Source organism: Antedon mediterranea, chromosome 3 (assembly GCF_964355755.1).
Source record: "Antedon mediterranea chromosome 3, ecAntMedi1.1, whole genome shotgun sequence".
Classification (NCBI taxonomy): Eukaryota; Metazoa; Echinodermata; class Crinoidea; order Comatulida; family Antedonidae; genus Antedon; species Antedon mediterranea.
In genome coordinates, this window is record NC_092672.1 from 10,725,335 (window position 1) to 10,741,090 (window position 15,756).

Below are 15,756 nucleotides of genomic sequence, written 5' to 3' on the forward strand. Positions count from 1 at the left end.
AATAATTGTTAAATACTTAATATAAATGTCACTTTTCACATTGTGTAAAAAGTGTTATATCAGAAGAATAATCAGATATTAGATTGTAAATGTTCATCTGTTCTATAATTAACAATGTGTATAAAATTCTTCGTCAAGAAGGCATTTACCATCTATTGTAATTTGTAATTTTATACACAAATCAGATATTATAAGGCTTAAAAATACAGATTTAATAACTTGACATATTCAATTTGGTGTATACCATGTAAACTATCAACTATTTCTTCAAAACGATATCTATATTGTAATTGTAGTTTGCGTCAGGGAGTTGAGTAATTAGATGTTTTGCCCTACTCTGACGTAATTTGTACTTTATACGAAGTACATTTAAGAATACTATAGTAGTTTTTGGGTGGGACTCGAATCCACGACCTTCAGATCACTAGCCTGGCGTTCATACCTCTATCTACATTTCTATTTTTGTCCTTCAATTATCCTTCAATTAATTAAATCATTATACACCATTATTTGAATGACCTCAATTGCTTTACAGTATAACATCACCTGTATCAAACCTTTTTTTTAATTTATAAGTATAAAACTAATCAATATGTTGAATTCATATAATTTAATTGTATACATCATTTATATGGATTTCTGTACATTTCTATATTTACATTCTACAGTTTAATATAATTTACATATTGTTACTGTTCATTATATTTGCATAAATTTACATAATTTAAATATATCTTTCGAGGCCTCTTGTTGTTGAACTTTTTTAGTAAGAGTAGTAGTGTAATGGCAAGCAGTTTGTCATCTTTGAAATGCATGGAATTCAAATTTGTTAATTATCATTTCATTTTTTATTTATGAATTATTAAAAAAAAAATATATCCACATTCAATGGAAATACCAACATATTTTATGTCAATATACCCTCATAATTATCATACAGAATAAACTAGACTTCAATAAAGGTAAAAAATGGCTATTGGCCAATTATTAAACATGATTTCTGGCTTAGAGGCCTATGAACCCAAGCTCACATAAAAATTTGACTTTATCCAAGTACTGTACTACACCTGCAATCAGAATAACAAACTGCTTGACATTAAAAGAATATACGTACGCGTTTGATTCATTCATATTGAGGGCAGCATATTACAAATTTATTTCATGCAAAAAAAATAAAAAATTATGAAAATATCGGCTCATTATGAACAACAAAGCTAAAGAGTTGGAATTAAATTGGAAATTGTTAATATTTAACTGATTTCAGTTAAAAAATCATTTACAAATGCATAATGAATAAATTACATACAGTTTTAGAATATCTATTGAATATCAGATATGAATATCATTTGTGACAACATTATCAAAATATAATTTCAGTACATTAATGCTGTTAATTATAAAGTTAAATTAATTTCAAATCCATATGCAGTTCCTATTTGCAATACACAACTGGACACAGCATGTAAAAAGAACGCAAAAAAACAACAAAACTAAACTATAAATTAAACAAAATTGTTACTACCAATTAAAACAAATACAAGTTTGAAGACAGTATTTTTATTTTATGAAAACAAACGTTATCGAATTTTTGAATTTCATATTTTCCATTTTTATACCTCAAATGGCAAGAATTAAGGTTGTTGGAAATAGCATTGAACTTTGTATGAAGAAATTGGTGAATTAAAACCAAATTAAACTAGTTTTATATACTGTAAAAAAAGTAGTATAAACTAGTTTAGACTAGTTTTATATAAAGTGGTAAAAACTAGTTTAAACTAGTTTTATGCACAGTAAACAAGCAGTAAACTAGTTTATATAAAACTAGTATACAGTACATACAACTAGTTTAAACTAGTTTATACTGCTTTTTTACAATATATAAAACTAGTTGATTGTTAGTTATAATTAGTTTGACGATACTGTCAACAAACTATTCACAATACTATTACTATTACTACCAACTAGCAGACAACCATTTTGTTAAAATACAAAACTAATACTTAATGGATTATACCACTTTAATTTAAGGGAAGATATGAATTTCATTTGAGGTTAAATTTACCCAAAAAGACAATACATTCATTGCACATTTAACTACCAACCAACCCCAGTAGATATAAATAATCCTGTAACACTACCCTTTAGATGTCATTACTTAATGCCACTGCTTAATACAGGTATTTAAAAACAATTATATACTTCACAACAATTGTACCATTGTAAAAGGGGTGCTAGCACTTTTCTGCCGCTCCTCGAAACTTTGGCCCGACAGTACAGTTCATCATCATCATTTTATTAACATCCAATGACTTCCCTATATTTGAGTTAAACAGCAAAATGAAATAAAAAGTAAAAAAAAAAAATTATATAAAAACAAAACAGAAAATGAATTTTTTTGCAGGAATGTATATAAAAAATTGGAACTAAAATTAAATTTACAATTAAGGGCAAGCCAAAAAGTAAACTAATCCTCCCTATCATTTGAACAGTCTCATAGCCAAAATCTATAATACAGTGTCAATATCTCTGCAACCCTAAACATGATACAAGCAACACATGTGATGCAGAAAATCTGGTGCAAATTATGCAGGCCAAAGAGAATTTCATTTAATTTTCCTGAATAGAGTAAGGGTTTGGCAAAATTCTATATCTCAAATTTATATCTAAAATTAATCATAAAAACCTAATATAATTAAAAGAATTGAGCCTACATAACCTAGCATGATTGTACACAAATAATTCTCTACTCGTGCAAATATTTAAATCTAACATGAACCCGATGAACCATGCAATACAAATGAAAAATAATTGAAACTGATATGAGAATAAGGAAGACACCAATTAACTATAAGAATCATGACATTAGAAATATTACAGTAGTTTTAGCTAATTTTATTTTAATTTATTATGGACATTATTATTATAACATGATTACTTTTATTATTATTTTAGATTTTAAATAATGTAATGGGGTGCCAGTTCTTGTAGGTCATGAACGAGGCCTATATATTTACACAAAAAAAGAATTCTGTATGACTGACTAAACTTAAGTAAGCTCAAGAAAAGTTCAGAATTAAATAGGGTAATTTATTGCGTTGTACAAAATTATATAAATAAATAAAATTCCAAATAAATAAATAAAAAAGTAAAATAAATAATATCTCTATGATTGAACCAAAGAACACAGGCCAGGCTGTCTAAGTGCTTTCATGAATATTCATGACCTACAAATTTGGCACCCACTTAGGGCCTTCACACCTGCTACGGTTCCAAAGCCGCAAATAAAATCGCCTCTCGAGGATTCATTTCTACGATGTGCCACACCAGTTATGTGCCAATCTTTTTACTCAATAGGCACATGCATAGCCGCGAGCCGTGAAAATCCAACAGTCACAAATGCTGTACACGCAATCTGACACGAATATGAACTGGAGCTGGACCGGAGTAGGTGTGAAAGACCCTATACAGGTGCTTCTATAAAAATATGTTAATGACGGTTTAGAAATGAAACACATTTCTAAAATCAAAAATAATAACTAGTAAATAATAAGAAAGAAGAAAAACATGATGCAATAAATATTTTAAAAAATGAAATTAAAACATAATGCTGTATAAAAAACAAATAATAAATCAGTTTTATGTGTTAATTGTGATTTTATAGTAAATACTGGGTTAAACAAATCAAAATTATCTTTGACCCTAACTGGTCAATTTGTGATAGACTCCATGCAGCAACGTGTATACCATCATGCAAAGCAAGCCATCATGCAACATCGACCAAGCTTCCATAGCAACTTGCTTTACAAAGTTTTACTTAAATCATGACTTTGAATAATGCATTTTTGTAGGTCATAAAGTTGCTATAAAAACTTGGCTATTGATAATTAGCAAACCATTATATATAGTCTTGATTGGTCAAGCCAGTCTTCATTCTCAGTTGGAATAGGAGAACATAACTCGATAAATATAGGGTTGGATTATGAAAGTGGAAGAAATACTGTATCAAACACAGATATAAATATATTTTATTTAAATAATGTAAAGTTTTGCATAGCAATTTAGATAATGTTCTTTTTAAACAATTGATTTTATATTTAATTTAATTTTCTAAAAATTGCTATGATTTCAATTATATGATTTCTGAACATTAATTTATTATAGTTATTTCTCAAAAATGAATAATTACCAAGAAAGTGTTCACAAAAGTATCCAAAAGTCACTCAGAGATAGAAGGGTCAATGAGGTCGTGGAACAAGCCAATGAAACATTGAAATCATGCATGGCCGAGAATTACATGGATTTACGTTGATTGTATTTACCGGTAAACATGTTTCTTTGAAATTTTTGGTAAACGTTGGTTGAAAGTTGCCGGGCTGGAGAAAAGTCAAAGACGAAATAAAAATATAAATTTGTTTGCCTTTACAAAAAAATACATAGCCAAGACTGATATTAAAAACACAACATTAGCATCATACTAGGTTTATATGGACAGATTTGTTTAAATAAATATTCTGATTTTAAAAATCTTAGAATCATTGCCAGGGGCCAAGATATTTTGAACAGGGGAGTAAATTAATAGTAGGTAAAAAATAGATACCTCATGCTTGATTGGTAACATTGGGAGATTTTGTTTTCGTGACGCGCCACCTAACAGGCAGTTGTCGAGTCATTCAACGCAAAAATATGAGTATGCGAAAAATTACCATTTACCCGACACTTACTTCATAATCGAGTGGAGAGTTTGTACAAACATAATCTCCTAAATGTTACATGAACTCGCATTCCAGTAGCAACTTACAGTCGGTAAGACACAAACAAAGTTTTTCTTTTTCAAAGAAATAATAAGGGCATATACGCAGGCTAAAAAAATGCACTTTACAAAAATTTAAGTAAAATAGGAAATGGGAAAAATGTTAAATGAAAAAGCTTGTAATGTAAGTAAAAGTTTTTAGTTGGGTCTTTGCAATTGGTATGGGATTCCTCAATATTTGATCTGTCAAAGCAAAAGCTCTAGCTAGACATTCTAGAATCTGAAAATAACATGTTTTTCACTTTGTGCCTTCCATACTTATATGTGGCGCATTTAGAAACTGTGCATTTAGCACATGAAAAATAATGTTGCTACTGGAATATTGTGGTTTGAGAAAATAAAATTATAAGCAGTGCCTTATATTCTGTACAAACCATATGAAATGAACAGTACAGGTCATTCTATATTGATAAAAATGTAATCAATATAAAATTTAAAAAAAAAACATTTTAAAAAGTCATTGGACATTCTAAAGCGAACTTTTAATATTAGGTTACTGTTTGATTTTATAACTATTAATTTTAATATTTTTGAGGTGGCTATTATAATTCTAATCAAATTTATAAAATATTTGCTTTATGTTTTTCTGGATTCTCAAAACAATAATTGGAAATAAGTTAATATTTGTGTTACTTTTTCTTGTTTTTTATCCTTTAAATTTAAATTGTATGAATTTCAAATAAAATGAAACATTTGAGAGAAAAAATAATAAATTTTGTCTACTGCTAATTCACAGAAATAATATGTTCTATCTATTTCAAATATTATTATCACTGTCAATGGGTTTGTGTCTATATTGTTGCCTTTTAAACACATTTTTAGAAAATGTGTAAATCTATAACAAAAAAGTTGGTAGTATAGTAGTAGTAGTATTAACATTACAAGATATCAAAACATTCTAAAAATTGAAAAATTTCAGTTATATAACAAAATATAAAAAAAATGTACAAATGTATACATCTTATTATTCATATCAAAACTTACATCCAACTTAATTCTTAAGTTATTAAATTCCAGATAAAGAAACGTCTTAAAAATACAAAATATTGCATTGAATGGTAACGTATTATTTACAACCTAAAGTAATTAATTACATAATAATGTACTGTTTACAATATAAATATATAGATCAATTATATACCAAAGATTCCAAGAAGCAAGCAAAGCAAGTGTTTGAAAAGACACTTTGGAATTCAATATTTGCGAAAAAAATTAAAAAAGCATTACGAATTTCAAAAGCTCAAAAAAGCTAGCCCTCATGAATCATTGAATAATTACAACGCCCTCTATAGTATAAACATAGAGGGCGTTTAAAGGAGCATTTGAATCAAACGGATGATTGGAAGACAATGCAACTTTCAGAACGTTCCAAAACATTACCAGTTGTCGTAGCACCATCGTTATCAGAAGACAGATCATCCAAATGCGATATAGCACCAAGAGAGAATGCTCGCTGCGGCTGGTACGCCACAACTTCCATGACATCATGCAATCTATGTGCTACATCTACATTTGCGATTGCCCTCTGGGCACGATAACTACCATGGTTGTTTGATCGAAATTTACCCGGCGGAGAACCGGTAAGAAACGTCTTTAGTGGCAAGTCCTCCTCCTCATCGTCTTCATCATTGTTATTATTACAAGCATCGGTTCGTGGTCGACCGGTCACCGGCATCATGCGATCATTGTCGTCCCACCAGAAGTCGGGACTGGACGTGGAAGATAATGAGGATAGATGCGCCAGACGGGAACAGCAGAGAAAAGTGCAACAACAAGAGGTTACTGGTAGTCATAACATTGTACCTGAATTATGCGCCTCACGTCCGTGAGACGATAGAGATTGCATGTCAGTTGGGATACCACTCGGTTGCCGTGACATCCCTGTCCGACCATCTTTCATCGGTTTGTTTCCAAGAATTTTGTCAATCTCTAACATCATGTTTGGTGTTAATTTCTTGATAACCTTGGGTTAAGAAAAACAACCAATTGTTAGAATCCTTTCTCAGGAATAATTGAGCCAAGTAGTGCCGAATAATTGCCTATGCCTATTTTTGGACCAATATTCACCTATAGGAATAGTTCCTTTATGAATTTAGGTTAGGCCATTTTCTTGTAAACCATAAACTATTGAAAGTTATTTAGCCTAGGAAGGACAACTTCTAATTACCATTAGAACGGAATAGTTATGAACCAATTGAGATGAAATAAAGCAGTTAAGGAAAGAATGAACATAATCATTTGGAACATTCCCAACATGTCTCCAAGGATTAGAAAATTAATCAGTATTCTATCAGTAATCCCACTGACAGGGGTTATTTTGTGAACAATTTCAACGAAGCAATTCCCCGTACTCGTCTTGAATGGTTTATAGTCCTTATCTGAAAAGACTTCACCACCAGAACTAGGAGCGAGTCAGCGTCAAACCCATGCCTTAGTTATAGTAAATGGCGGCCCTGTCTTAATTTGACTTGCTGAATAATAAACAAAATCAAAAAACATAAATATAATTCAAAACTAAACATTTAAATAAGTAGGCTAAAAGCATCCACTAAACCTGCTCTGTAGTACTTGCTGATTTCCGTTATTTTTTCTTAACCGAGATTAATTAACAAAGTCAAGTACCGTATCGTTATGCCACGTAGTACACAGCCACGAGCCAATTACGAATGATAATCAGGTTACAGTACAAGGTGTTAAGTTTCAAAATTGAGATGCAAATTGATTCCAGGAAATTTCAGAAGAAATTTGAGAACTAAGTTTTTCCCTCAAGGTAGTGAAGAAGGATATTAAACGTTATTCCCTCAAGGTAGTGGAGAAGTTTAATAACCATTTGCCTTAGTTATCTTACTTCTTTGTTCTATGTTCTTTTTCTTTTTTTTATATCAATTCTGTTTACAGTCATCAAATAATTCACCACAGCTGAAATAATTTAATCTATGCTTTCCTGTTTATTGATGTCCCTAATTTGGGTTCCTATTGTTCCTTATTATTTTTGCTGGTAGACACTGTGTATCAAGAATGTGTATATCTTAACATAGATTCTAAGTACTGTATATTCCTTTGTTCATATACTAATTGATATGCTAATTTAGTGTCCAAGCTTATGTATGTGGGTTGCATTTAATTGGTTTTAGTATTACAGTTTATTTTTAATTTGGTTTTATCGAACTTCCGTTTTATCTGAGTATTATCTGTTTTAATCTAGTCTATCTTTATTTTTATACTCATATTTTTTTATATTGTATGTTTAATTGTTTTAAGGATGCACCATTATTATGTGTGCCGCTGTTCAAAAAGCGTTTTCCAAATAAATTATTATTATTATACAAATCCTAAACTATAGGTAAACATGCATAGTTCTATAAATGTAAAACTTATTCAAAGCCAGATTTCAACTAGGTGAATTTATATTTTCATCTACTTTTTGTGACGTGATGTGCAACAAGTTAGAACTTAGAAATGTTTAATTTCCACGAGTATAATTGTCTTGTGGAAAACAGAATATAAACATTTATTATTTGTTCTATGATACACCTACTTTTATTTAATTTCTTCATCATAAATCATTGACGAATGCTAGGCTAGAAAGAAAAAAAAGGTAGTGCTTCAACTTTAGACGCGGAGTAGAACAGCTATATATGGCACGCACAACAAATTGTTTTCCAACGCGATAAGTCAACGACGTCACAAAAATGTTCAAACATTTTCACAGAAAGCTGAAAGTGCATTTAAACATTAAAAATTATCATTATAAGATATATAGTGGGGTTCCTAATAGCTAAAAAAAAAAGGGACGATACTTCAAATTTGTTTAGAAGCATGACATTTGGTATGGCAAATTGTATAAAAAATGTTCAACTAACTGTGGAGCCCCACTAATAATTTTTTCATTAGGTAGAGCTACTAATTTCAAATGACACGCAGCGCATTATCAAATGGCAAGAATACAATCAGGTGTGTTATAATACAAATTACATCATAGCTAAAATTAAAATAAACTACAAAAAAAAAAAAAAAAAAAATATCCTAGGGTCTAAACATGTACATTTTCTTGTGAAAATTAATTTTTTTTTTTTTCAAAGGTTAAAATTTGATGGTCCAAAAGTTGATTTCTGACAATTATCATAGCATCAACATGATTGAACCGTCTGTGGTGGTTGTTGCTGAAACATACTGCACCTGCCTGCACACAATAACGATTTGGCTGATACATTTTTTATTAGGGCTACCCACCCATTCCTCTGTCTTATCAAGTAATGTCTAATGCACAGATCGGGTTATATGCAATTATAGTACACTTTTAAAATTTAATTTATGTTTGTTTTAATAATTACATACACCAATATGGTACACCACCTGTCTCCCTATATTTATACATAGTTAATAATAGCAGTGATCTCAAATATCACATCAAAAAGCCACAATTAGCTTTAAGTAAATAAAATGTCATTAATATTGATTGCTATCAGATAATGTTATCATAATAGAATTTCTTACTCGTAAAGCCTGGATATTTTCATAGAGTTGATTAGCGTTGGAAGCCCCTAGGATGACTGAGTTTACTTGTTCATTCTTGAGTAACCACGCTTAAGAAAAAAGAAAGATGATTAGTTTAAAATTTAAATGTCGATAATGATTATGAAACTGTTGAAACAAAGAGCAGTGTATAGGCAATCAAATAAAAAAAAAATACACATTACAAAAACATGAAGTTTGTAGTGGAGTTGTAGCTTAGTGGTTAACATGCTTGCCTTCCAATAAGGTTTTTAGATAAGGTCCAACAATCGGCTTAAAACAGATAAGATAAAACATACCAATTGCAAGCTGTGGTAAAGTGCATCCTATACGATTTGCAATGATGGCAATCTCTCTCAGTTTACTTTGCTGTCGTCGACCCTCATCACTTAAAATTCGTTCTTTTAACCATCCATACCCCTATTCAAAAAATTGTATTAATTAATTTTTTTTGACACACCAAGGAAGAGGTCACAACTATTTTCACAGCCACCTATTAAAAAAAAATTGTTATATTATTTATTTCTAGCTTTAAAGCTCAGGTACAGGCATGAATTTTAAATATAATATTTGGTTAATTGTACATAAATCAAATATTTGTAACAGAAATGAAGATGAAAAAACATGAATTTCCCTTAATATGGTCAAATACAAAATTTGGCAAAATTCTTCCATAAAAACCAGTAGTTAGGTAGGTAACCTATGGTAATAACATGTCTGGTGACTCCCTAGAAGGTGAAAAAAGATGGTGGATATACGGTGGATAATTTTTGCTATAGCATGAAAATAAAAATCTGAAGTTGAATAAAAATACCAGATATGTAATATTCAAGTTAAATTACCTATATTTAGTCATCTGATAACATTTTTTACCACACCATTTAGTTTTCATAGCTTTTTAAAATGCCTCTCTATTTACAAAATTTGTGTACAAAAGACCCCACTGATAAGAAAGTGCTTATTTTCAACAAGCTCATGTAACACAAATAAAATCTCAAAAATTATGAAACATAGGGGAAACTATATAGATCGATAATTATTGGAATGTATGATCAATAAACAATTTTTGCCTGCGCCTGGCCTTTAAAATTGTATTACTTAAAATGTTAATTATTTAATAGAACATTTCCTCAATAGCTAATAATGTTTTTTTTGTGTCCACTCTACCTTTCAAGTAATCAACTTTTGTACGCACATAAGTGGTGGGAACAATGTTAATGATATACAACTATAGTATATAACAAAGTGATATTAATAAAAAAAAAATGCAATAAAGCTCATTAGAATAATATCAGCTAATAGAAATGTAATTTATCCATTGTAAATTTGATAATACTGTTCACGATACCTCATATATTGTAAAAACATTTTTGAGTCGATAATAAAAAACAATACTCTCGCAGGTAGTTAAATAGAAAACGATACTAAGTATTTTGTCATTCAGTCAGTATGTCTACACCTCATGGTTATTAACAAGATATAAGTTTTTTTTTAAAACATGATCTTCTTGTATAGTAAATGGTTAACCAAAGCATTGCTTATGAAATTGGCTCGGTGTCATTGTTATGCTTGAACTGTAGCATATTTTATTGATTTTCCTCGGTTTTGGTTTTTCCCTCAACACAATATTTTAAATACTGTAGGTTAAAAAAATTGGTGCATTTTGGCAAAATTATTTTTTCTATGCTATGGTTGTATCATTAGGTTCTCATTGCCTTGTCCTTCAGATGGGATGTAAAGCCAGTGTCCTACAATGCATGACAAAGAACTTGGTGTGCTGGTCATGGTAGATGATGTCATGGGTCTGTAGAATGCCTAATCTGATTTTTCCCAATTGAGTATGAAAAAGATTAATTTACATTTATTTAAGAATAATTTTGCTTTAATTTCAATTCAATTTAACTTTATTTAACCATGACCCAGATCAACATATAGTTGTACAATTTCAACAATGTTTTAATATCACAATAAAGATATTTAAGATGCGCCCTGAGCGGTTAAGACAGGGGCGCCGCCGTCAACCATAGCTATACAATCGGCACTGGTTCAAGTCACTCCTCGACCATTGTTCTGGTGGTAGAATAGGTCTTCTTGGATAAGGACTTAAAACTGGAGGTCCAGTGTACACATCTGGCTTGTGTGCACTTTGAAGAACCCAGTACATCTTTCGGAAGAGTAGGGAGTTATCCGGTGTACTGGTCCATTCAGCCCCAGATAAACGAGCGCCGTATGGTGGCAGCACTCGACACGAAGGGACCCTTAGGGGAGTAAAAAGTTGCGGTATATGTCGTCACACCTGTGCATAATTCAGCCCAGTAGGCTACAAGTCACAGGTTATTCTCCCATTTACATTTACCTAATGTACAACAATAACATACAGTATAACCAGGGAGTTGAAATTACAACTTCCTGATATAACATTATATTTTTTCCAACTCAGTAAAAAAAACATCCAGTTCAGTTTGGCTGGTTAAAATGTTTTTTTGCAATCGTATTCTAGTAATTCAGTGTATACTATTGGTACTAAAAACTACAGTGGCGTGAGAGGCATGTAGTATGCCATTTGATTTAATTCAAGTCTGATACAAACAGTAATTCAAAATAGAGAAACTTAAAAAACATGCAATATAGTAGAATTGATAGTGAAAAAAATATAATAAAAGTATAGATTTAATAGTCATTTTTATAGGAATTGGACATTTTCAATAAAGAATTTCTCATATCCTTGAGAAAGCAATTTTTAAAAGAAATGTCACACTATGAATAAGAGATTACTTGAATTTATTCATTTTAATGATAAAACAGCAGTATATTATACAGCAGATTTATACAGTAAGCCAAATATAAATTGCAATGTTGTGTATAACAACAGCAGTACACACTTTTTTTCCCTGCCTATATCTTCTCAGTTTTTCCTGATTTGTTTATTTAATTGTTTTGTTGATTTGATTGGAAATAAAATAATCAGAATATTTGATTAGACTAATTAATTGTTTTAATGTGAAATTGATAATTAATTTACTTATGTTATAAATATCCTCTCTCTCTCTCCCCTCCAAACGTTTTCCGTCATTCGGACATTACGCTTTCCACGATTTCTTTCCATATTTTCTCTTTTTGGCAGAATGGTGCCAAAGTCTATATTTTTTCTTTTAAATCGGTTTTTCAATTCGGTTTATACAGTACAGTATATCTTTTGATCTTCCTGGTGATCTTTTTATTATTTTTCAGTTTCCTTCATTGCATATCTTTCGGTAGTTTAATTATGTGTCCATACCATTTTAATCTTCTTCGTTTAATTATTTTACTCCATCTTGTTTTGTTATTATTATTAGTAATCTTTTGGCTTTCAGTGAAAAAGTCACCCATTTTTTTAGTATTTTGCCTAAAATAAAACACACAATTAGACTCCTAGTATGCTGAAGTTTAATTTCATAATTACTTTTCACCTGGAACATGCTACAGTGAAAAATCACTGTCACTCCTTCCTCGTAAAACCATTATTTTATAATATATATAAAAGATTATTTTGTAACATTCATTCTTCTTCACAGCTATTGGAACGAACTCATTATCATAAACATCATTGTAAATTTTGAAGAAGTTTAAAACAAGGGAGAGATAGAGATTGAGATATAGCTATAGTAAAATCTTTGTGTTAATTACTGTAGATGAATGTACATGAATTTGAAATCAGAAATTAACCTAGTATGTCTGTGTCTACGTGTTGTGTCGTAATTACAATATTGACTTGCAGATTTCAAGATTATAATATCATCATTTGAGCTTTAATATTAGATTTCAGCTTGTCATGCATTGCTTGAGATTGATGTTCATTATGCCAGACAGGTGGAAAATTAGAAAAATAATGAAAAAGTCTCCTAGACATGCAACCAATTCTAGACATTATTCATTTTATGGATTTACAACAGTTTTTTAGTTATTATCATTGTTCAAATTCCTTCACTATAAACTATATGCATATTGTATAATATTCATAATCAATTTTGGAGTTAAACATAATTATTTAATAGGTTAAAACAACTGTGGAAAGGTCATGTCATGATCTTGTACATTAATACACATTTTGATTTAAAATTGAAATGTATTTATAATTTTGTAGATAATACTGTATTTTATTCATTAGTCAATATTACACCATATTTATATTAATACAGTACACAGTTAGCAAACTACAATATCATATGTATGCCCTCTTGGGCTCCAAAATTGTCCCATTGATAAAGCTGGTGTTTATTATCGTAGTTTATTGATAAAGAGTTTGTAATTATTTATGCTTGAGCCCTTTGCATCGTAAGTAGCCTATATCATTCCGCAATGTCATGCTTGGTAGAGGGCTGTACACATATGAGAAGTCTACCAATACAAGAAAAATATACAGAAGGGCATATAGTCTGAAAGTGGAGGCAACAATTTTAGAAAAGCTAAATTTGTTCCCTCCAATTTTCAGTTGAGGAGAGTATCTGGTTATAAGCCACTAATATTTAATAATAATTTTCTATTTGTAATATTGTCTTTAATAGTACATACCCACCATAATCTTTTAAAAATGTATACATCTGTGGACTGTGTCAATCATGGTATCTGTGATAGCGTTGTCTGCCCTTTTTCACAATGATGTTGACACCTTATTTTACTTGTTAAAACCATTTTAATCTTTTGATTCGTGTAAATCTTCATTTTGATGTGTTTTATTGTATAGTTTTTATATGTATCTCCTAAGGGAGGTGAATAAATTTGAATTTGAAGTGAATAACTTTTTCACTGTAATTTACCTTGAGAGCAGCTCTTGAACCTAATGGTATCCCATCATCATATTTGCCGGTCAATATTCCACTAGCCAAAGGTGACCATGTGATGGTTCCTAACCCTGCAAAATAAATAAATTTTACTTTTTTGACTATATATTACTGATGGTTATTCAGACAACCAAAATTGGAGGTTTATTTTAATTGGAGAGGTCTTGATTGTAAAGACTTGAAATAACAATGTGTTATATTTAATATTAAACACCTGTTTGGTTTTTGTAATTTAATAATTGTAAACAAATTGTTCAACAAATCATAACAATAGTGATTTACACTGATGAAATAAATGGAAAAAGAAAATATGAATTGATAAAAACCTATTTTTCTGTTAATATCTGGCAAGTATTTTTCCACTTTGTCTCTGTTGAAAAAATGATACTCTGCTTGTTCTAAAGTGGGTGGAATTAAGTTAAACTGCCTGGCAACTGAGTAAGCCTCCATCACTTCCATGTTACTCCATCGTGATGATCCCCAATACATAGCCATTCCATTATTTATACAATAAGTGAATGCTCTAACTATTTCTATCGAAGAAAAAGAAATAAAAAAACTGCAAAACTCGAAGACCAGTAAGGTCTGCTTCATAATTTTAGGTTAAAGACAGCCATAGACAATCCATGGACAATCTAACAACAGGATGCTAAGCTCCGGAGATCAAAGGGTTTATCTGTGGCTGCGACAATTTTAGTTCCACATCCCTTTGTAGACACTGCATGCCGTAGAATATGTACTGTACACAGTAAAGTACTGTTGGTAATTGTAGAAGCCAGACATAGGATTAAAGAACTGTTGAGAGTTCCTATCTTGGCAAGGCGAGCTCAGTGTCCTGTTGTTAGATTGGCTTGATAGAACTGATTATGTCTCTAGTACATCATTCTTATGATAATTACGCTAATGTGTATATTTCGAGTAGGTTACGTATGTCAACGATCAGTATAACTTTCCGGCATGCGTATGTAGAACTTTTGAGTCATACAATGACATACATCAAATAATTTAGTACATGCACAACATTCACCATACTACAATGTATACCATTGTGTTTCAGCATTTTCTGAACTTACACAAAGCACACCCGTAACTTATTTGACGTGTCAACATTGGCATACAGTATGTTGTAAGACCTGCTTCCATAAATTCCAGGTTCATCTCAGCTAGCAGTGTAAAAGGGTATTTAGATAATATTCTACAATAAACCATGCTATGCAAGTATACCAGCATACTGTATATAAATACTATTTATATTGTTTCAAATTATAATTACCATCTGTATTAAATGTAATTCATATAACATTATCAAAACATTTTGTTGCCGTAGAAACTTAGATTTAGATTTGACATACAATAGAGAGGTCAAATTATGTTTATGATATTCATATAAATACTATTTTAAATATAACAATATGATTATCTGTATACACCAGAAAATCAATATATTTTATGCATTCATCCTTTGGCAATGTATGTGTATCTGGGCTAAAGAGACATAAACTGTTTATCAATATGATTGTTCGATTAACAATTTGCTTTGCAGACAAATTAGTTTCTTTTTGTTATCCTTTTTTGATTAAAAAAACTATAAGGCTTATAGTTTAATATACT

At 30.4% G+C, this 15,756-nt stretch overlaps 1 protein-coding gene across 2 annotated transcripts in view; it reads right to left on the reverse strand.

Moving 5' to 3' along the window:
• Positions 1-6,047: 6,047 nt before the first annotated feature.
• The window catches only part of LOC140043561 (voltage-gated potassium channel subunit beta-2-like), a 43,954-nt gene continuing 34,245 nt past the window's right edge, over positions 6,048-15,756 (reverse strand). For both annotated transcript variants that reach the window (XM_072088084.1, XM_072088085.1), the window contains 5 exons: positions 14,472-14,678; positions 14,122-14,216; positions 9,625-9,745; positions 9,308-9,396; positions 6,048-6,773 (listed from right to left, as the gene is read on the reverse strand). In XM_072088084.1, coding sequence (XP_071944185.1) covers positions 6,600-6,773; positions 9,308-9,396; positions 9,625-9,745; positions 14,122-14,216; positions 14,472-14,678 — 686 coding nt within the window. In that variant the 3' untranslated portion in view covers positions 6,048-6,599. The remainder of the gene's footprint in view (positions 6,774-9,307; positions 9,397-9,624; positions 9,746-14,121; positions 14,217-14,471; positions 14,679-15,756) is intronic.